This window comes from Barbus barbus (genome assembly GCF_936440315.1).
Source record: "Barbus barbus genome assembly, chromosome: 1".
In the NCBI taxonomy this organism is placed as follows: Eukaryota; Metazoa; Chordata; class Actinopteri; order Cypriniformes; family Cyprinidae; genus Barbus; species Barbus barbus.
In genome coordinates, this window is record NC_136729.1 from 41,921,968 (window position 1) to 41,944,204 (window position 22,237).

At 36.5% G+C, this 22,237-nt stretch overlaps 1 protein-coding gene across 1 annotated transcript in view; it reads right to left on the minus strand.

The window, feature by feature from the left end:
* LOC306876043 (polypeptide N-acetylgalactosaminyltransferase 18-like) overlaps window positions 1–22,237 on the minus strand; it is a 132,943-nt gene that overhangs the window by 56,658 nt on the left and 54,048 nt on the right. The window contains exons 4-8 of the mRNA XM_079426940.1: window positions 20,988–21,171; window positions 19,224–19,421; window positions 18,650–18,764; window positions 6,144–6,329; window positions 699–836 (exon numbers count right to left, since the gene is read on the minus strand). Coding sequence (XP_079283066.1) covers window positions 699–836; window positions 6,144–6,329; window positions 18,650–18,764; window positions 19,224–19,421; window positions 20,988–21,171 — 821 coding nt within the window. The remainder of the gene's footprint in view (window positions 1–698; window positions 837–6,143; window positions 6,330–18,649; window positions 18,765–19,223; window positions 19,422–20,987; window positions 21,172–22,237) is intronic.

The following is a 22,237-nucleotide window of genomic DNA, read 5'->3' on the forward strand; positions in this document are numbered from 1 at the left end:
ACTCAGAGTAAAGTAATGAGGGCGAGAGCTATTTCTGAGCCCTTTACTCCCAGAATTCATTTCAATAAGGCTGACCTATTTTCCACAGTTTCTTCCTTTTAAATTGCGCCTATGAAAACACATATGATGAAATCAAGCACAGAATGAACACCTCAACCAGACAGCCTGTTTCTGCATCAGTACTGAGTCAAGTGCATTATTATTTAGTCTAGTAGGAAATATAAAAAGCGAATGAATTGTTTGGACTTGACGTGCATGGCTAATAAAAACAGTATGGGTGAGTCGTGCTTCGACGACTAGCGGCGCGTTGCGCAGGCATCGTTTTATCAAGCAAATTGGAAAATCCTCTTCAGATGCCTTGGTGAGTGGGTGTCACACGTGGCGAGCGCTTCTCTCAAATCCTGCCACAATGATACAATCTCTGGGTATTCACAATGAGCTGTAGCTTATTCAGCACTCACAGGAGCCATGGTTAAAGCATTAGCCGTGTGGAGAGAAACTGTCTTGCAACTGCCACTGCTCTGACTGGACATGCAGGGTTTTATTACAACACAATCTGATTCCAGATAACACTGCACTGCTGGGAAATGAGTCTATTTGACAATATATACAGTTATTTGCACAGTATTTGAACTCTTTGTTTGCTCTTTTCATGTGCAAACTGCTTCTATTTCATTGGGTTTAATACAAATACTCACCACTCCATATCCGATGGTGTCTGTGTACATTCTCATCTCAGGGTAAATGTTCACTAGATACCAGCGGAAGGTCTTGCACTGCAGTTTTTTCCTCAGTGCTTTCCTTTCTGCAATGTCACCGATGTCTATCCCTGAGTCCTGATGATACACGAACAAACAAGTAGAAATACTAATGAGATAACAAAAGGGGCAGTTTACACAAAAAATAAAAATGATGTTCCCCCCAAGCTGCTCCGAATCTGTATCGTTTGCGATCACACAGTTGCTGGTAGCTATTGACTTGCATAGCATTCTTTTTTTTTTCATACTATGGAAGTCAAAGGCTACAAGCAACTGTTTGGTTAACAACATTCTTCAAAATGTCTTCTTTTGTGTTCACCAAAAGAAAGAAATTCATATAGGTATGGAACAAATTGAAGGCGAGTAAATTATAGAGAATTTTTATTTCTGAATTAACTTTTTAACTCTGTTTGGTTTCAGTTTTCCAGTCCTACAGTACATTTTCACGTCCCCATCATATATGTCAGTGTGATTTCTAAAAACTGACTGAAGCTGATTGACACTGACTGGAGCACACACACAGGAACACAAATATAGAGTACAGTAAAGCCGATTTTTAATAGTCTTTTGCGATTGTTGCTTGTCACACTGTACGAACATGATCCCCATGTCAGACTGTAGGATCTCAGTTGTCTTAATGTCAGACTGTACGACAGTCAAGACGCGACAAAAACGAATGTACTTTTTTTTTTTTTTTTCAAAAACGGACGTACTCAAGAAGACTTGTCCGGAGTTTTACGTCATCAATACGTGACCCGCGTTCTCTCGGTATAATGGCAGCTAGCAAACAACAGCAACGTGTAGCGTTAGTTTTATTAATTACATGCCTTGATGTTAAAAAAAACCCCGAAAAAGACGACGTGTGTAGAGCAAGTCATGGCTGGGCAAAAGAGGACTTTATGGACTTCCAGTTCTACAGAGCGAACTTGAGGTAATTTTGTTATTCGAGTTTAAACATCCTGCCCCTTAATAAATAAACTTTAAGTAAACTTTACTTTGTACATATATTGTTTTTACAAATAATGAATGGTTTGAAGTTGTCGCGCTAATTGCGTCATCAAGTTCAGTGCTCCTATTGGTTCTTGGTTTGACGGTCGTCGTAGGAGATGTCACACTGCAGGAAAGTGTCTGAAATCTTCTGACACTGCCAGAATTTAATCGGAGGAAAAAATGTATCGCAACGGCCATTAATCGGCTGTCGGTGAACATGTCAAACCAGCGATCTAGACAACAGATTTTAGCCTAGGATTATAGGAATCTTTTAGGATTTTAGGATTTTCAATATTTGTCTCAGACGACCAAATCGTGGCCAAAATCGCACAGTGTGAGCCGGGCTTAAATCATGGCGAAAGACCCTATTTATGGTTTTAATTTATAAATCAAACCCGAACTTGATGTTTTTAACAAAAGTAAAACCATTTGTTCACTTTGTATGGTAGCGGTTAATCATAATCAAAGCTTAACAATTTAAATATAATAATTTAATGTGAACACCAGTGAGGACTAATATATAGACAATGACAGTAAACAAATTTAAATGTGACCCAGGACCACAAAATCAGTCTTAAGTCGCTGGGGTATATTTATAGCAATAGCCAAAAATACATTGTATGGGTCAAAATTATTGATTTTTCTTTTATGCCAAAAATCATTAGGACATTAAGTAAAGATCATGTTCCATTTTCCAATTTCCTTAAATATATCAAAACTTAATTTTTGATTAATATGCATTATTAAGAACTTAATTTTGGCTACTTTAAAGGTGATTTTCCCAGTATTTAGATTTTTTTGCACCCTCAGATTCCAGATTTTCCAATAGTTGTATCTAGGCCAAATATTATCCAATCCTAACAATGGAAAGCTTATTTATTCAGCTTTCAGATGATGTATAATTTACGCTTATGACTGGTTTTGTGGTCCAGGGTCACAAACAGAGCTGATCCTCCCCATACGCAGTACACCCATACCCAATACACAAGCTGCGTAGGGCCCCCGAAAAACACTAGGGGGCCCCCTTACTCTCAAATATGTTTTAATTTTAGTTTAGTTTTTGAGTTTGGACAGCGGTTATGAAAACACGAATGATCATTTCTTTTAATGCGTTGCGCTGTCACGCTCCATACGTAAAAATCAGTCAAATCATGAAACATGAATGTAGTACAGTCTCTTCCTTGAGACTAAAAAAGCACGTTGAAAGCATACCAAGCCGCGGAAGAGATAGTGTTTCTCGAGCACTTTCCGCGAGCGCGATTCGAGATGGAGTGAAACACGGACAAATGCGTTAGTTACATCCATTCAACAACCCCCCCCCCCCCCCCCCCCCCGAGTAACCCGGCGACAAAGTTTTCCCAATATAATTTCCAGTCTTTTGTAATTTAATTAACAAAACCCAGTTTCTTAAAGGGATAGTCCACTCAAAAATACAGCTTGTAATAACATATTTTGAAGAATGTTGGCAACTAAAATGTTGGCAACTAAAACATTGACATCCGTTTATATTGCATCAACATTCTTCAAATTATCTTCTTTTGTGTTCAGCAGAAGAAATAAATGCATACAGGTTTGACGACATTAGGATGATTAAATGACAGAATTGATGACATTTTCACTGCATGTTGTACCAATGACCTTTAGTCATGACTATAATCATAATATAGCACAACCATTCGTCCTCACAACGGAGGAAGAGATTATCAGACTGGAGCAATAGAATCAGGCTGAATTGCCATATATTATAGCAGTGATTTATGAAAATGCAGCATTGCGCACCATACCACTGGAACTGAAATAGCAAAGAACATCTCAGTTCATGTTGCTCAGCACACTAGAGTCATGTCTTTGTTCCTGCGTCAACAGTCACTTCCCTTTCTCCCTTTCCCTCCTCTCAACATTCAGCTTGGGTCTGGGAATCTGCTGCAATCTCACGACGCCTTCCGCTTTCATCAGATCTTAATTGCTGTCTCGCTGATAAATGCACAAGCAGGACCAAAGCTCCCTAAATAAATGGTGCACTGTAACATATGGTCGGAAGCAGAACTGAGGGCTGGAGAACTATAAATTAGATAATGGCTGCTTAATAGACAATAACAACTGTATTTCTCTACGAATTATAATCACTTTTCTACAGTCCTTATAATCAGATTTACTTTCCAATTATTCAAAATTCTGTATGAATGTACAGTACTGACTGTGGACATAATTGTGTTTATGGGTCACTCCTTTTCCTGTTTTAACTTTATAACTAAAAAAAAAAAAAAAAAAAGAATGAATATGCTTGTGACATAATTTAAGAAAGTATTTCTAAATAAGGGTATATTAGACTTATATTACACTTATAAAAAATATATATGCACTGGCTGTTGTCAGACTCCCAGTGCAAACAAAAATCTCAAAAATCTAATTTTGGCCTCCACTATTGTTTTATTCTTTATTTTAACAAAAGAACAATGACTACATATCACAACAAGTGCATTATTATACTACATACATGTACCATAAATAAATAAATGTTTAAAAAAAGTTGTTTAAAGAAAGATTAAATAAAAAAAAAATTCATAACTTGCATCAATTTACATCATAAATAGGTTCCATGTCTGATAAAACAGATCCCTTTCCCCCTTTGACCTGTAGGTAATATATTCTAATGAAAGAAAATCAAATATCACCATAAGCCATTCTGAGACCATTGGCAGTTTATCAGAGATCCATTTAAGAAAAATATTCTTACAGGCAGTATAATTAAGGAGATTAACTATCCTCCAATTTGATGCACTCTGTATAGTATATCAGTATAGTATATGCCTAATAAAAACCAATTTTAATTTCAACTAATTTAAATTTTTACAAATATCCAGAATTGTTCATAAGGATATATAAGGGGAAATAAGTAATTAAACTCGTTGTCTGGCCATCCAGCATGTAGTAAAAGCCCTAAAATGATCCAGAATGTTGCAGCACACCTGGTCTTCATTGAACCCAAAAGGGCTACCTTCACACCTCCTTTGTCTAGATACACTGGTTGCCAGTATCTACCCACATCAGATTCAAGCCACTAATGCTGCCATATAAAATCTGCACCCTCCTACACACACTCACTTTTACACATCTATGCTTCCTCTGAGACTGCTGGGGTCTGTGAATGAGTGGTGCTTGTGCTGCCATCACAATGAGGCACTTTCCTGAACATTCACATACACTGTTCCTTGATGTGGAATATCGCAAATGTCACCAGAACAACCCTATCCAACTTATTCTTCAATGCAGAATTAAGCAGTTTTGCAAGTTAAAAATAACTGGAGGCGGACAACACCATTAAATTTACAAACAGATGCACCAGCTCTTATGGAAAAAAATAAGGTGGATATATCCTTCTAAAGCCATGGTCACATGGACTTTGAAATTCATACAAACACTGCAATAGCCGTATATTATGTCACACCCTTCTGCGTCTTTTTTAGAAACATATTTTTTATCAGCAAATAATACAACCAGAATGGAAAAAAAAAACAACCTACTCCACTGCAACATGGCAGATTTAAAGTGTGGGTTCTTTTAATTCAGCTAAGATTTTGCACCATAATGTATCAGTCACATTTTCAAGCGATGCAGATTCACATGGCAGAGTTCACCAAACTTGCACTTTCAAGTGAAGTGAAATCTCCCACATTCACATGCCTATGAATGGAAGTCAATGGAATGAAAAGTGTACTGTGACCACCCCTTAAATCTTACAGAAGAGGCAACTCTTCCATGACCCTTTTAGTATACTAAACTGGTATACTTAAAGTCTGCTAAATTGAAATAACTACAGTATAATTTTGTATTTAATGCACTTTATTTGTGTGGAAGTAGTGCTGAAGTCCAACTATATAAGACATACTTGATTGTGCGAAAGTGGAACTATTACAAGTATACTTCAGGTATTAAACATGAAATATTTAGCATTTAAAGATCAATATTATACAGAGATCATACAATCCTCATCTGTAGTGACATTAAAAACACATTTTAGGAAATGTGCATTGTGCACAAGTAGTACTCCAAATTAAGTTTGATAATATTTTTTTTATGCCAGTAAGTCTTGGGTGATATGTCAGTAAATATGTTAATATATTTGAACTATACTTAGTATGAAATAAATCTATTTTAAATATATTTCTTTTTTACTAGGAGCAAATTAATTACAATATAAATAACACTCCTTGGAAACCTAACCCCTAAATCTTGTATTGTAAATTTTCTCCTTTGTGTCCTTTGGATAAATTGTGTTTTAGCATTTCTCATTTATAAGATATGTTAAGATAAAAGCATCTGCCACTTAAGTGAATGTAAATGTCAACAGGACTTTCTAGCGGTCAGTACAGCAGCTGACATAATAGACCTCACCTCTTGTGGAATGTTCCAGGCCATGTAGACGTGGCTTTTAAACTCATCCATCCACACTTCAGCCACTCTCAGAGCATTCCTGCGCACGTGGGCAGTGAGATCCTCGGTGTAGGGCTTGTGGGCGCGCTCAATATGGGCGATACGGGCACAGGGCAACACCTCCACACTTCCTCCACACTGCCATACCTACACACAGACACAAAGAACCTAAATAAAAATACATTTTCATGCTGCGAAGTAAAAAGGCACAATTCTTGGCAAGACAGATCTACTCGCTGGACCAGACTGAGGAGCAGATGAAGTGCAGAAGCTTGTATGAAGATCTTGCATAACACTAAAGACTAAAGCTCATTTGGAACTCTTAAAAACACCCAGACCTCCATGAGACCCTAAAAAGTCTGAATAGGAAGTGAATATATGGCCTGTGGAATAAATATATTTAAAATCATTAAAAGATAATGAATGAACCCATACATGTGAACACTGACTCGGTTCCTAAACTGAGTGAGGCAGTTGTCCTCTATGGCAGGATCCTAGCACAAATGGAAGCTCATAAGTGACTGATTTAGAACTCTCTACATAGACGGCAGCTCTGTGCAGTGATCAAATAGAGCTTCACATGTGAAGCAGAGTTTAGAGTTAAACCAGAGTAAAAATACTGGTTAATCTGTCCATTTTTAATACAATCAGACCAATTTTACAATAGTTCTTAAAGGGTTAGTTCACTCAAAAATGAAAATTAGACCATGCTTTACTCTCAGGTGTATATGACTAATCCAATCAGAGTTTTATTAAAAATGATCCTTGCTCTTCCTAGCTTAATCATGGCATGGGCGGGTGTTTTTGTTCAACAGTGCAAAATAAGTAAAATAAAGCACATCCATCCATAATAAAACGTGATGAATGATAATGATGTCTCTGAAATATGGTTAGCATACTGTCAAATGTACTGACAAGCATTTAAGGTAAACTAAAACATAATTCAATGCATTTTCTATTGAAACCTGTTAAGTTGCAATTTAGTACATTTGAAATATATTACCTTTAAATGTAATATTGAACAATACACTACATTTGAAATTATACGCTACATGTGCTTTGGTATTTTTAGACAACACATCAAAATAAGTGTACTACTCAGAAAAAAAAAATACTCAGCAACTAGCAACAATATTCAACTTAGTTGAACAGGTTGATTGACCAACGAAGTCTTAGTGGTTTATTTAAAAAATATGATGGGGACAACAGCAAAGCAGTATCCTAAGCTGAGGACCTGTCCAAAACACAAGAGTACATTGGTGAAAAGCTACACTGTATTGTCTTAAAAAATTATAAAGCTGCATAGGGCAAAGAGCTCTTACAGCAACAATGAAATATGTACCCAACTGCTATCTATATGTAGATAAAACTTCCATTGCCCTGTCAAGATTAGAACTGCATTTTGAAGGCACTGTTATGGTCAGCCAATTTTCAGCAACCACAGTCTGTGAAAAAATATGACAATCAGAGAGGTCAGGACTTCACTTCGAAGCCAGAGAAAGATATCAAGATTGTGTTGAGTGTATTATGAGGCTGAGCAGGAGAAGCTATCAAGGATGCCCGATATATGCTTCACTTCAGCAGGTGCACTCTGCTCTCACTGTGGGGAGGAAGATGAAGCTGTCACTATAGCTCAAACAGGACTCCCTATCAATGTATTTATTGCTCACTTTTAAAGAAGCGTTCACTCCGACAGCCATTTGAAGCCACACAAAGTCAATTATTTTCAATGAGTTTTGGCAATTCCCAGAAACATGAGCAACTGTTGCAGATTCAAAAAGGTTGACCAATTTACACTATCAAGTTGGGAATAATTAAGACTTTGTTTTTCTAAGTTTTCTAAAGAAGTATCTTCTGCTCACCAAGGCTACATTTACTTGGTCAAAAATGAAAACAGTAATATTGTAACAAAAAATATTACAATTTAAAAGAATGCTTTATATTTGAATTTTAAATTAAACTTATTTCTTTGATGTACAGCAATGCTGACTTTTCAGCATAATTACTCCAGTCTTCAGTGCCACATGATCCGTCAGAAATCATTCTAAAATGATTTGGTAAGAAACAATTCTTTTTCTTTTCTTCTTTTTTTTGTTATCAATTTTGAGTTGCTGGTGCTTAATAATTGTGACCCTGGACCACAAAACCAGTCATAAGGGCCAATTTTTCAAAATTAAGTTTTATACATCATCTGAAAGCTGAATAAATAAGCTTTCTGTTGATGTATGGTTTGCTAGGATAGGACAATATTTGGCCAATAAACAGATATTTGAAAATCTGGAATCTGAGGAGTCTAAAAAAATCTGACCTTTAAAGTTGTCAAAATGAAGTCCTTAGCAATGCATATTACTAATACATTTATTTTTAATATATTTATGGTAGTAAATTTACAAAATATCTGCATGGAACATGATCTTAATGATTTTTGGCATAAAATAAAAATTGATCATTTTGACCCATACAATGTATTTTTGGCTATTGCTACAAACATACCCATGCTACTTAAGACTGGTTTTGTGGTCCAGGGACACCTTTTTTATTTTTTTTTAAAAAGGGAAATTAAAAATTGTATTCAACAAGGACACATTAATTTGATCCAAAGTGACAGTAAATACATTTATACTCTTACAAAAGACTTATATTTCAAATTAATGCTGTTCTTTCAATGAATTAAATTAATAAATTAATTCAAATTAATGCTGTTCTTTCAATGAATTAAATTAATAAATTAATTCAAATTAATGCTGTTCTTGTGTAGAGGTGTGACCTCGGCATCCTGGCCAAATTTCCCCATTGGTCTCTGACCATCATGGCCTCCTAATCATCCCCTTACACTGATTGGCTTCATCACTCTGTCTCCTCTCCACCAGTAAGCTGGTGTGTGGTGGGCGTTCTGGCGCACTATGGCTGGTGGTGGTGGAGGAGACACCACCCCTCACAATGTAGAGCGCTTTGAGTGCTTAGAAAAGCAGAAAAGCGCTATATAAATGTAATGAATTATTATTATTATTATTATTATTTGAATGTTCTATTCATCAAAGAATCTATCTATATAATAGAAAACAATTATTTTAAACTGTAATATTTCACATTATTACTTTTTTATTACTTTTACTGTATGCAAATGTGCGGTCACGATGCAGCAAATCTTGGGGGAGTGTCGAAAGCGATCCGCTGCCTGTTTCAGTCAGACACAGTGATCGTGTGTGAACGCCTACTACAGTAGCATCCAGCAGAGCAGTAACTCACTGACCTTGAGCGAATTAATCGCTGTCAGTGTGAACACACACTTAAGAGAACAGGAGATCTGGTCAAGCACACACGCCAATCACTCTCGGTTGTGAGAGCACCTGCCTTGACTCGTGTAGCGCTTTGGTAAGTGGCTCTATGAGGTGCTTGAACGGGGCGAAAAGAGTCAGTCAGTTCAAATCTAAAATCGCACCAGGCTATAAGCTGGAACACAATTAGGTCTTGTTTTGAGTCAATTACCAGCAACCCTTCAATGAAATCAGCAGTTTCTATGACAATGGGACACCAATGACATGCAGACTTGGAAACAGCAAAAGGTAGAGCCCTGCATTTCGGCCCGGGCCCGATGGGCCCCGACATTTTTACGCCTCTAGGGCCGGGCTTCGGGCCAATTTTCACATCATAGTTCAGACGGCCCGGGCCTCAGGCCTGTTTTGGGTTTCTCCCGATTTTTATATTGTAGACATCCATCGATTAGTGATGAAAAAAATTGCCGTGCTGGTGGAAACAACATGAGACCGTGCAGCGACTGAGAGCAGCTCGACGGTGTTTAGTGTCCCGCAGCAGCGTGCGCAAGTGACTTCAGCGCAGCTGAAGAGTTCTGCGTTCAAATGCACGCAATAGGCTAAAGCTTGCTGCAAAACCCCAGCAAACATAACCATGAATGTGTCTGCGGGAAATAGTAAGGAGATATTTGAATTATTTACTTATAAACTAATGTTTTCTGAGTCTGTCGCAAGGATGAAGTTGCTGATCCTGACTCGCTGTCTCCTCATTAGACGCGCCTTTAGAGAGAAATGCATCTTTATTGATTATGATTAAGATTATAATAAAAGAGTTTTTGTTTTTTATTTTTTATTTCGTTAAGTAACAATTTAAAGCTTTCTATAGATATATTTATCATGTCTGTGAGGCACGTATTCACTCAGCTTCGGTTCATTTTTGTGAAGCGCTCCTGTTCAAGACGATAAGGCAGAAAGCGCATCATATTTGTTTTCTTTGTTTTATAAAAGAACTACCTTTTGTTGGTATTGTGAGTGCACACAAATACAAGTAGAGCCTTTACAGGTCCGAATGATGTATTACTCTTACCTTTGTCAAAAAAAACAAAAAGGCGGCGTAGGCTATTTTAATTTGTTTGCACTGAAAAAAAAATCCAAGTGTTTGCGCTGGTGCCTCCATGCCCTGCAGAGCACGCTTTAGCTTCCACTCTCCGCACAAACTTAGATATAGGCTAGCGCACATTATTATTATAGCGCAGGTTTAAGGTTTAAACATTGTTATATGCTTGAACTGTTTTAGTATATCTATAGATTTTATTTTAGGCAAGTCGTGATGATATGAGAAGGCTAAATTTATCAAACATAGGCTATGATCAGCTCATGCCGCTGGCCGCTTGGTCGTTTCTTTAAAAAGAACAAAAACTTATAGGCTATTTAACGAACAGAAATGCTCCAAACGTTTTTCTAAATTAACTTAATAAAAAAACCAAACGAAATATAATAATTTTGCCATTACACACAAAACTGAACTATTTTAATAGCCAAAACAGTAGTATAAACTGTTTTAGGAGAAGGGGGGAAAAAAAGACGGGCTCGGGTCGGACTCAGGCCAGTAATTCTGATAAGCTGTCGGACGTGGGCCGGGCTAGGGCCTGAGCGTCTCGGGCCAGGGCTGGGCTAGGGCCTAAATTTGAGGCCCGTGCAGGGCTCTATAGCACACGGCACATAAAATTCACTCCCTTGGAGATTTCTGAAAGCAAAAGGTCCAAGGACAACCAGCTTGGATGGTTTCCCAGTTCAGAACAGTGCAATTAAAAGCTTACTACTATATACTTAAGTGGCAGTTGTTAAATTGAAAGAAAAGAGGCAAACCAAATCCTTGGCGTGAGTGGAATTTGCTTTTGTCATGTTTTATTGTCGTTGTTGACCGTGGCGTGCATTAGCAGTCGCACTGCCCTGATATTTACTCCTGTATAATTTACCCTTGTCAGACTCAATGTTTGACAGTCGCTGCTCTACCGTGAGTAACATGCGCACTGAACTGAGTAGTGGGTGGTTTAAAAATGTCTGTCAAGTATGTGCGTATATATGTGTGAATGTGTGACCGCCCGCTTTTATCCCTCTTTTCTGCCTGCCAATCCTCCTACGGACACTCGGTTTCCCGAAACTAGAGCAGCCTGGCCATTTGTCGGTACTAACTTTTGCCTCGCTGTTCTTTTTTAGCCTCCGGTGTGCTAACATTTACTCTCAAATGATCATCCAAATGCTTGAATTTGTTCTGCTGTGATGACACTGATTAGAGAGTACACTGGTTCAAATGAACCTAAATGTCATTCATTTCCTGGTGCAAACATTTGTTCAAGGGTGCTCCATTTCCGTGGAGTGTGCTCACCTCACATCACGGAGAGATGTTTGGGATAGCAAGAGTTGCAAAATCAGCTGCTAGTGAAACAATGGCCATGTCTGAAATAGAACATTAGTGTACACACTGAATATTGGCTGCTCTTTTTTAAAAATAGCATGTGAAACTATATGTAAGAGATAATGACCAGTCAGCAACTGAGCTTCAGGGTTTATTTTTGTGATTATGACTGTCTGACTGTACATTATCCTGCTTATTATACAGCTACTTTCCAAGGAAATAAATAAGTGGACATGAAATATTGATTTATTTTATTATGTGATATGAAAGGCGCTGTGGAGTCACATGAGATACACGAAACTAGCACAGATGTCAATGTAAATTATACATTTTAGTGGCTATTAAACATAAATATTTGAGTGTGGTGATTGACAATCAAAAACAATGCTAACAGTAAAATGCTACATTGTTGTCACATGACCTGATTACCTGCTTTTTTTAAAAGTTTGAATACAAATTCTTAATTCTTGGGGGTATTTTAAAATATGTGTCCAAAAAATGTGTTAAATAATCACAGCTGATATTACTTGTGGTTCATTTGTCTTTCTGGAAATACAAAGTCAATTTGAGTGCACTGCATTGTGGGAAACACTATTCCATGTGGTGGCCTTTGTATACTGCACATTTTGTCAAATGTAAGTGGGTGCATAGAAATGCATATACAGTATTCATATATTGTGCACATTATCTCTAGTAAAATGTTTTTTAAAAGGAACCATATTATCCTGAAGAATCATTTCACATTACTTTTTTTTTTTTTTTTTTAAATCTGCCAACAAATGATTTCACATCATTATTGATTTTCTGAAGCTCAGCCATTCAACTACACAGACTGTCAAAAAACTCTCAACAGGTTCTTGATAACCTTTAATGTCTAGAAATGTTAACTTTCAAATTATAACTATAGATTTGCACCAATCATGACTTTTTTAACTTTATTTTTATGTATCTTTTTGTTTTAACAGAACATGTGACCAGTTCTGTTAAGCTGAGGATACTTCTCCACTAATTAAAGTAACATTTACATTGAGATACTGAATATATCATCCATATTGTTAAAGATCTCAATTATTACTTGGGCTTACGCATAAACATGTCCAGTCACAAAAAAAAACATTAAAGCTACTTCATAACTTTTTATTACTTTTTCCTTTTAACATTGTGAAAGGTGTACATACTATATATTCACAAGGGCTACATTTAGCCTTCACAAACTGAACTGCTTTTACTTAAGGAAATAAAAGAGATGCAGTGTAACTCAATTGTGCATTTCTATCCAGACAGATGCTGTCAACAACCTACTCATGTTGAATGTCAATTATCATTTGGTAATGTATTTAGCTAATTACTTGTTAGAGCACTGTAATTTTTGTTAATAAAAAAAAATCCTAATAGTAATGAAACATAGTAGTGTCTGTCTGTCAGTTCATAGAGAAATCTGGCATCAATGCCGAAGATAACACCAACATACTGTGATGTGCATGCTTGCACAAAGTATTTATGCTTCTAATTTGCAACCCTGCAAACCTCTAATGAAAAAGACTTGCAAGGATGACAAGTCTATAAATACTAAGAGTTTCTGTCACCTTGCAATGTTCAGTTTTCCTGCGTAGCAAGTCAACAATCTACATCTGAGGATCTGAGTCACCGTTCACTGAGTAAAACCAAGGAGAAATGGGAATGTATGTAAAATCACATTAATCAATTAGGCTCCAGCAGTCCCAGACAGTCGCTTAAGACAGCAGCGTGCTGACATGACTCTTTATTGTAGCTAACGGTAGCTATGTTTTTTTTCAGACTAGAAAAGGCCATCTGTTTCAACTTCATCAGCAAAGCCTCATTCCATGTGGATAAAGAAGGACAGAAAGAGCCCTCACAGAATGTTGCTCGATGCCCTTCAGACCTTGGCCTACTGCAAAAATACCAGCAACACGCTCTCATTTTCCTTCATCCTTTATCTTACACCCTACCGAAGGAGAGTTTATACTAAGCATGCTTTGAGTTTACATAGCAAAGAGCAGAATGGTCTCTGATAGCGTGAATGGATCGATACATTTGATTTGCTTTAGTAAGCAAACAGTGATTCATCAACGGAATAGCAGAATCCATGTAGACTAGTGTAGAACTACATGAAGAATAAAAAGGAATGGGCAAGCAGAGCGACACCAACAGAGAAAAATCAGTTATGGTACACTAAAAATATCAGCCACTCGACCAATCAAATTAGAGGACTGAAACTCACTGTTATATTATACCAGTCCCACAAATTCCAGGTCCAGGTTAAATTTCACTCTATAATGAAATCACAAAATGAGAAAATGTATTTTGAATAAAGAAATATATTTTTACTGTAATGCAAATAAATAAACATATGCCTCATTTTCATTTTCAACCAATCAATTCAGAGAACTGAAACTGTTATGTAACACTGTATATGCAAGATCAATCCAACAAAACCACAAAAAAGTGTCTATTAAATAATAAATTAATTAATTAATGAAATCCAAATTTTTCAGTATTACAGAAATGAGAAATGTATTCAGCAAGAATGTGTTTAAACACTTTTTGGAGGAAAATGTACTTAAATGTTCTGTCATCTTACAACAAATCTTCATGGTCCTAAAGCTTCATTTATTTATGCAAACTATAATTATTCCTTATTTTAGTGGTTTTGGGATGAAACATGACCTGAAATATCACATTTCCTCACCATTTCATAAGAACCACCCAGTGCTTAGGCCACAATAGTCAATTTTGGTCGATTTACACTGAACCATCAAATCTCTGCACGGCCTATTTATTTTATCTCTGGTACACTATAATTTGCTTACATGTTCCACATAATGTCCTTTATTTCTTCAAGTGATTCAGTGTGTGAGAGGACTCCATCTGCATATTGCATAAATGCTTCATGAGCTTTATCACACGACGCTCTAATCTCCGTTTATCACCTCAGAAGGCTTCAGACATGTGATTAATTTGCTTCTCACCCACTTAGTATTTAACGGTGATCAAGGACATGGAACGTCTACCTCTATATAGAATGGCAAACAAAGTCTACTATTTTTAATTGAAACAGTGATACGCGTAGATCTGAAAATTGCCTTTCTCTCTGAGACTTTAATCTGCACACACATAACTCACCATCTCATTGTCAGCGTAGTGCTGCCGTAATATACTGCAGACAGATGAAACCCACTGGGAATTGTGGGTAAAGTGAGGTAAGAGGTAGTAGCGCCTAATCTGTCTAATCTGACTAAAGCACCTCTGCCTTATCTCAGCAGCCTGTCTTTTCATTGCTTTTACCATAATCTGGTATAAACAGAGACATGAACAAATCTAGCACACTGTGTCTCTGTGTGTCGTCTGGTGCAATCAGAACGATTCACTTTCCATTTATCCACAAACCAGCGAGGGACAGTGAAAAAGTATGTCTCTGAGAAAATTGTGCATGCTTTCAGAGAAGAGCAATCAGTGGCCCATTATCAAGCATAAAAATCTTAAAAGCATGCCATTCACTGAGGGAAAATTACCAGGGAGGGAAATGTCACCCTACTCTCTCCTTCAGCGTGATTGATGATTATGAGAGAGTGGTCATAGCTTTGAAAGTCAAGCCATTTTAGGGTTGTGCTGACTCACTGGGAGGACAGTCAGGGACAGCAAGTTTGCCCTCTAGATTCTGAATTTTATGTAATACAGTATGTGTATTTTCTTTTCATCAGCAATGCCCAATGTCATTCAAATATTTTTAATTGTTGCTTAATGGAATAGTTCACCCAGAAATGATATATGCTGAAAATGTATTCACCCTCATGCCAGCCAAGATGTAGATGAGTTTGTTTTTTTCACCAGAACAGATCTGGAGAAATTCAGCATTACATCTCTGGCTCACCAGTGGATCCTCTACAGTGAATGGGTGCCGTCAGAATAAGAGTCCAAACAGCTGATGAAAGCATCACAATAATCCACATGTAATGCACACATTAGAGGTCTTCACGGAGGACCCTAGGACCCGGGACCCGTACAGGTGTGACCTATTCTCTAACCAAATGAATATCTTCCAGCCTAAATACATACACTACCAGTCAAAAGTTTGGAATGTTTCAATGTTTTTGAAAGAAGTCTAGCATCTCTTGCTCACCATTAATATTGTGAAATGGTATTACAATCCTTGGTGAGCATAAGAGACTTATTTCAAAATGTATTTTAAAAATCTTAATTATTTCAAACTTTTGACTGGCAGTGTACTCTCAACCTCATACATATTCAGATTATTAATCAACTTTACCTAATTATGAATCCTAAACTCACATTTTGCTCTCAGATGTATTTTTTTCTTCCTAGCAATGAAACTGAAAATTAAAAAGATACTATTTTATGCTACAAAATATTATTGATAAAAAATGAACTGAAATATGTATTTAGCACCCATATACTCCAGATTAAAACTAAATTCTAAAATAATTTGCATGTGAATCAATTAAAAACCACCATATTTTTAGGCTAAAACTCCCACAGGATGTTGGGGTTTACAGTTCATAATGAGTCATTATTCAGGTTGTGAGTTTGAAGGGCATATGTGAAATGAATACTAAAGAGTCATTCTATGAAGTCAGAAATTAAGTAAACCAAATGCATAAGTAAGGACAACAATATCCAAGTGCTTATGTGTCCCAGCGGGCAATGCTATTTCAATTATAAAGAAATGGAAGCTGCCTCAAACCACCCAGACTTGCCTAGAAAATATCGCCCTATGAAACTCCTTGCACAAACAGCAGGAGACTTGTGAGAGCAGCCATATAAAGGACAATGTTCGTTTTGAGAGTTCAGTATCTGAAAACAGAGTGAAGGTGCACCAGTCAACCATATCAGGAGCCTGTATAACACCGTCCTGTAGAGGAGGGTGGCACAGAAAAAGAAATATGTGAAGAAAATGTGTGGTGCAAATCTCACAATGCTCAAATCTAACGCCTACCTTCAGCGAAAGTGGTAGTTTTCATGCCGTGAGGCTGCTTTTTATCAGCACAGACCCGGTGCAATGTTAAACAAAAGTATGAATGGATAATACAAAATATAGGTCTGTACTGCCTGAGCTTTGGGAATCAAAAAAGGCACAGAAAATAACTTTTCAATATTTTTCAATTTAAATATTTGTAACAAACAAGTATAGCGATTCAATTTAATAATTTGGACTTAATTTGAACATTTAATATTAATACCAGTGTACCAAATACGAGGGTTCCCTGTCAACATTGGTCAGGAAAGATTTGTTTTCCTTAGGAAAAATTTACATATATTTGGAATGATAAATTAATAATAAATGTGCATTTCCAGTTATAATTGGCACTATAGCCATTTTTGTGCTGAGCTGAAATAATTGAGGGACATAATCATTCAACACTATTACTCAAAAGCGCAACTTTTGATAATAAAAGTTTAATTTCTTCCTTTATTATAAGCGACACTGTCTTTATTGTTGCTGTGTTTTTGTTAAAAAAGGGAGAAGACCTTATTTATTTGGGTTACAGCGCAAGTAGGCTATATCCGTCTTATTCGTTTTGTTAATCAAAGTTCGATGTTTAATATAGGCCTATGCGAATTTGCCATTGTACTATTTTATGGCTGATATGTTTTAATTAATAGGCTAATAATGAACCACAAATGATCGTTTTAAAGAAAGAGGAAATACAAAGACCGTTTATTGTTATAATGCGGGTAAAACATATTTCCCTTATTCATATTGTTAATAAAAGTTCAAAATTTAATATAAGTGAATTTGTCATTGTACTTATTGTATAATTTGTATTATTATTATTATTAATGAGCCAAACTAAGCATTCATTTGAAGTAAGGGGGAAATCCAAAAACCTTTTATTTATTTGTTACAAAGCAGATATGTCTTATTCGTTCTGTTAATAAAAGTTGTATGTATAAGCTACTTTGTCATTGGAGTATTGCTGATGTGTGTGGGAACTTTGTTTTCATTGAATCAACCTTAAGCATTAATTTTCTTCCAAGAATAGGAAAGATCTAACGTTAAAGATAAAAAGATGCGAGGATGCGAGACTGGTTGCTGCTGAGGTAAACGCTCTCGATCTTTCTCTGCTGTATCTTTGCAATGGCTGTAGAAATGGTCGTTAATTCTTGATTTGGGTACGGCACAGACATGTTACAGGTAATAATATGATCAAAAAATCATGGCAACAAAAGACTTCCTAAGTCAGTTTAAATTGAAACGACTTTCACAATCAATTTGATTCAGCTTAATTCATGTTTTCCTGTTGCTTATTGTCATTTTAGGTTTAGGCTTCTTTTTTCTATTAATTTTAATGAATATGCAAATGAATAAAACCAGTTTTATTTACTTTTTGTTACAAAATTAAATTTATTGTAACACCATTTTTTATTGGGCTACATGCCAGGGGGTACTGCAGCACCCTCAGCACCCCTACTTCCCGCGGTAATGGTAGCAGCCCTAAAGTCAAAAGTGTCTTGCCTTGCTCTACTTCATCTCAAACTATTTAAAACATTTTATTATGGTTGTAGTTTTAATAACCCCACTTACACTGATGTTGGACGTCAAGATGTTGAAAAAAAAAGCTCATGTCTAATTTTAAAGTGCATAACAATTACAACCAGATCAAAAGAATGCGTTTTGACAAGAGATACAGTAAATGGTGCCAACTTGAACTATCCTGCCAAGAAAGGAGGGCCATTAGAGTCATTAATCCTTCAAGAGCGAATCCATTATCTTCATTACACCATAGCCTGCTCAGAATGATATAGATTCTCACCCTCACACCCAGCTCCACATTCTCTCCTCCGTAAATCTCCATGCCTTCATCCAGCAGACCGATCTCTGCAAAGTACTCCCTGTCCACCACAAAGCAGCCAATCAGAGCCGGACTCCTAAAGATTTACATTAGAGAATTACATTAACTGAATATGCATTTATTGTAATATCAGCCAAATCAGCCAAATAAATGAAGACATTTATTTAAATAAAACAAACAAAACAAAGCTCAATATTTAAATAATTAAATACATGCATAAATAAACAAACAGATTTAAATAAAAAGATAGATAAATAAATAAATAAATTGAAGAGATTTGTTTATATAAATAAAAACAAATAAATAAATAACAAATTTTAAATAAATATATTTCAATAAATAAAAGATTTACAAACATAAACAAACAAACAAACAAACAAATAAATAACAATTTTTAAATAAATAAATATATTTCAATAAATAAAAGATTTACAAACATAAACAAACAAACAAACAAATAAATATATATATTATTTATTATTATTATTATTATTATTATTCTCTATTCCTAAATTTTAAAAATTGAACAAAATACCTGATTGGAGCAGAGCTGTTGTTCAAGTTCCACCAGGATTTTGGTGGGTTCAGATACCGGCACCACAGTTCCCAGTCAAAGCCCTGAGCAGAGAGTGGGTACTCTTCAATCTCAAATGTGTCGTATTTGATATTGTCAAAAGATGGAGATATAATTCTGGTTCTGTCTTCTTTGATCCTTTGGAGAATAGGCTCAGCCCTGTAGAAATAACAATTAAAATTGTTTATCACCCAGTGAACATGATTTGTTCCAAAAAGAGTATAAAACGTGAGGCTGAACAGGCAGTGCATTCTCAAAAAGATTAAATAACAAACAGTGCCTATTCAGTCAGCTCATCCTCAGTACTATTTTAGGACTGATTCTTCTAGAGATATGCAAATTGAGCAGTACAGTACGGTTTTAAAATCACATCAAAGCTGATTAAAGGCAGAACAATTCTGGGTGTTATTTAAATTGCACTGACATATCTGGGTCAGATTGCTATGGGAGAAACCATGGTGTGCCAACTCTAAGATCCAGAACTTCTTTTGTTGATGAAGGACGTCTATATGATCTATGTTCATACAGGACCAGGTGAAAGGAATAGTTCATCCAAGAATGAACTCGATGTGTTGCCAAGTTTGAAAATTAAGTGTGAATGAAATTTGAAAGTTAGAGATGAACATTTTAAGTGCATAATGATATTAAAGTACGCATTTCACGACACTCTGTGAAATGTCCAGTGAGTGGCACTAAAAGATTCATTTCAATCCAAAAAATTATAATTGTGAATCTGGCAACGTTTTATTACTTTGGTTGATGTACATATGGCAGCAATTTGGAAATATCCAGTGAATTGCACTAAAAGATTAATGCTCTGTCATGTTTGAAAATAATGTAACACCCACATTAAACCTTACCCTAAACCTAAATGATAGTGTTAACAAATGTAAACATGAGATAAAAGCACATTTGCTAATTTACCTTGCTTCTACATGTACTGAGGTCTTTTATGGTGCATCATGTTTCACAGGACTCATACCCGAGCACATCACGTCACAAGTGCAAAACTGTACCAGGTGTGCTACCAAGCAAGTTTACTACATCAGAAAAGCCATACATAAGGAGCATATTATGCAAAAATTAAAATGAATTAGTTTGCAAATTGTGCATTATGATAAAATAGTTTGAGGTCACAACATAGTATTGTGCAAGGCATCTTGTGAAAATAAGTCTTTTTTTAATCAATAATCTTCGCCATAACCATAATTTGTGTGAAAAGGAATTTAAGTTGTTGGTGTTTTCCAGCTTCTAGTGTTAATTTCAGGTGGAAACTGCTGTGAACTGGTATAGGTAAGCCTACGTTTTTGGAGTTTTGCATAAAAGGCATGTTTTTCCAGCATATGCCGCACATTAAGCCTTCATATAGATAAAAAAAAATTAATATAGTACAGAAGTAACTTGAAGTACTTTTAAGGTGCATTTTTGTCCTTTTTGTCTTTTGCACTATGGAAAAGAGAAGTGTGTGCATTCTTAAAAAATCCGTTCATGTTTCATGGAGGAAAGAAGCTCATATAGCTTTGAAGCAACATGAAGATACGATACAAATTGAAGCAGTGAACTAGGCTTTTTTTCTTCAGATCGTTTTATGAAAAAAATGCCCCTCAGTTCCTGTCAGTGCTTGAACAAGTGCACTGATCCTTTAGACCATTTCAATTGAAAAAAGCAGTAATTACAGTCTGGCTATGAAGCACTAGGAATAGCCGGAGTTCTCATATCACCCACCAGCCAGTGTTGAACTCTACGTGGGCGTCAAACAGGGCCACCACAGGGGCAGTGGCAGCTCTCCAGCCACTCACACGTGAGCGGATCAGCCCCTCCTGCTTACTGTGCCGCACCATTTTAATGAAACCGGGCTGCTTGCTGTTGGTCTCCTTGACAAAGTCCTGTAATTTCTCCTTTAACTCATCTGGACAAAGAGAGAGACAAAGAGAGAGAGGAAGAGCTGTAACATTACAATGCTTCCTGGAGGACTGTCCTCATTATTCCTGATCACAGCAAAGAGGATGTTGTTGTTACTGTGTGTGTGTTTGTGTGTGTGTGTGTTGTACCAAACAATACAACATTCATGAAGTTCATTCATCAACCCTGACCTAACACCCTTCAGCAGCTTACGAAACATACTGATACTGTATGTACACAGAAATAGAGCAGTTCAGTAGTACTCAAATGTACAAGCCATGCATTATTTATTTTATTATTCATTTTATCTATCTATCTATCTATCTATCTATCTATCTATCTATCTATCTATCTATCTATCTATCTATCTATCTATCTATCTATCTATCTATCCATCCATCCATCCATCCATCCATCCATCCATCCATCCATCCATCCATCCATCCATCCATCCATCCATCCATCCATCCATCCATCCATCCATCCATCCATCCATCCATCCATCCATCCATCCATCCATCCATCCATCCATCCATCCATCCATCCATCCATCCACCTGTATTTATACAGTGTTGGGGAAAGTTACTTTTAAAATGTTTATGGAAAGTAATGCATCACATTACTTTTGCGTTACTTTCACATTACTTTTTTTTAAATATGAGCAGGGCTTGATTGTTTTTAAAATTAAGTTAAGTTAAGTTAAGTTAAGTTAAGTTAAGTTAAGTTAAGTTAAGTTAAGTTACATACGGCCAAGTATGGTGACCCATACTCGGAATTCGTGCTCTGCATTTAACCCATCCAACGTGCACACACACAGCAGTGAACACACACACCGTGAACATACACCCGGAGCAGTGAACACACACACACCGTGAACACACACCCGGAGCAGTGGGCAGCCATTTATGCTGCGGCGCCCGGGGAGCAGTTGGGGGTTCGGTGCCTTGCTCAAGGGCACCTTTTGATATAAGAAGTTCTATTTATAGCAAATGTAAAAGTCCTTTCACACCAAAAAGTGTAATGAATAAACCTCAGGCTGAAGGAAAAGTAAATTCACCTCTGTACAGTAGAAC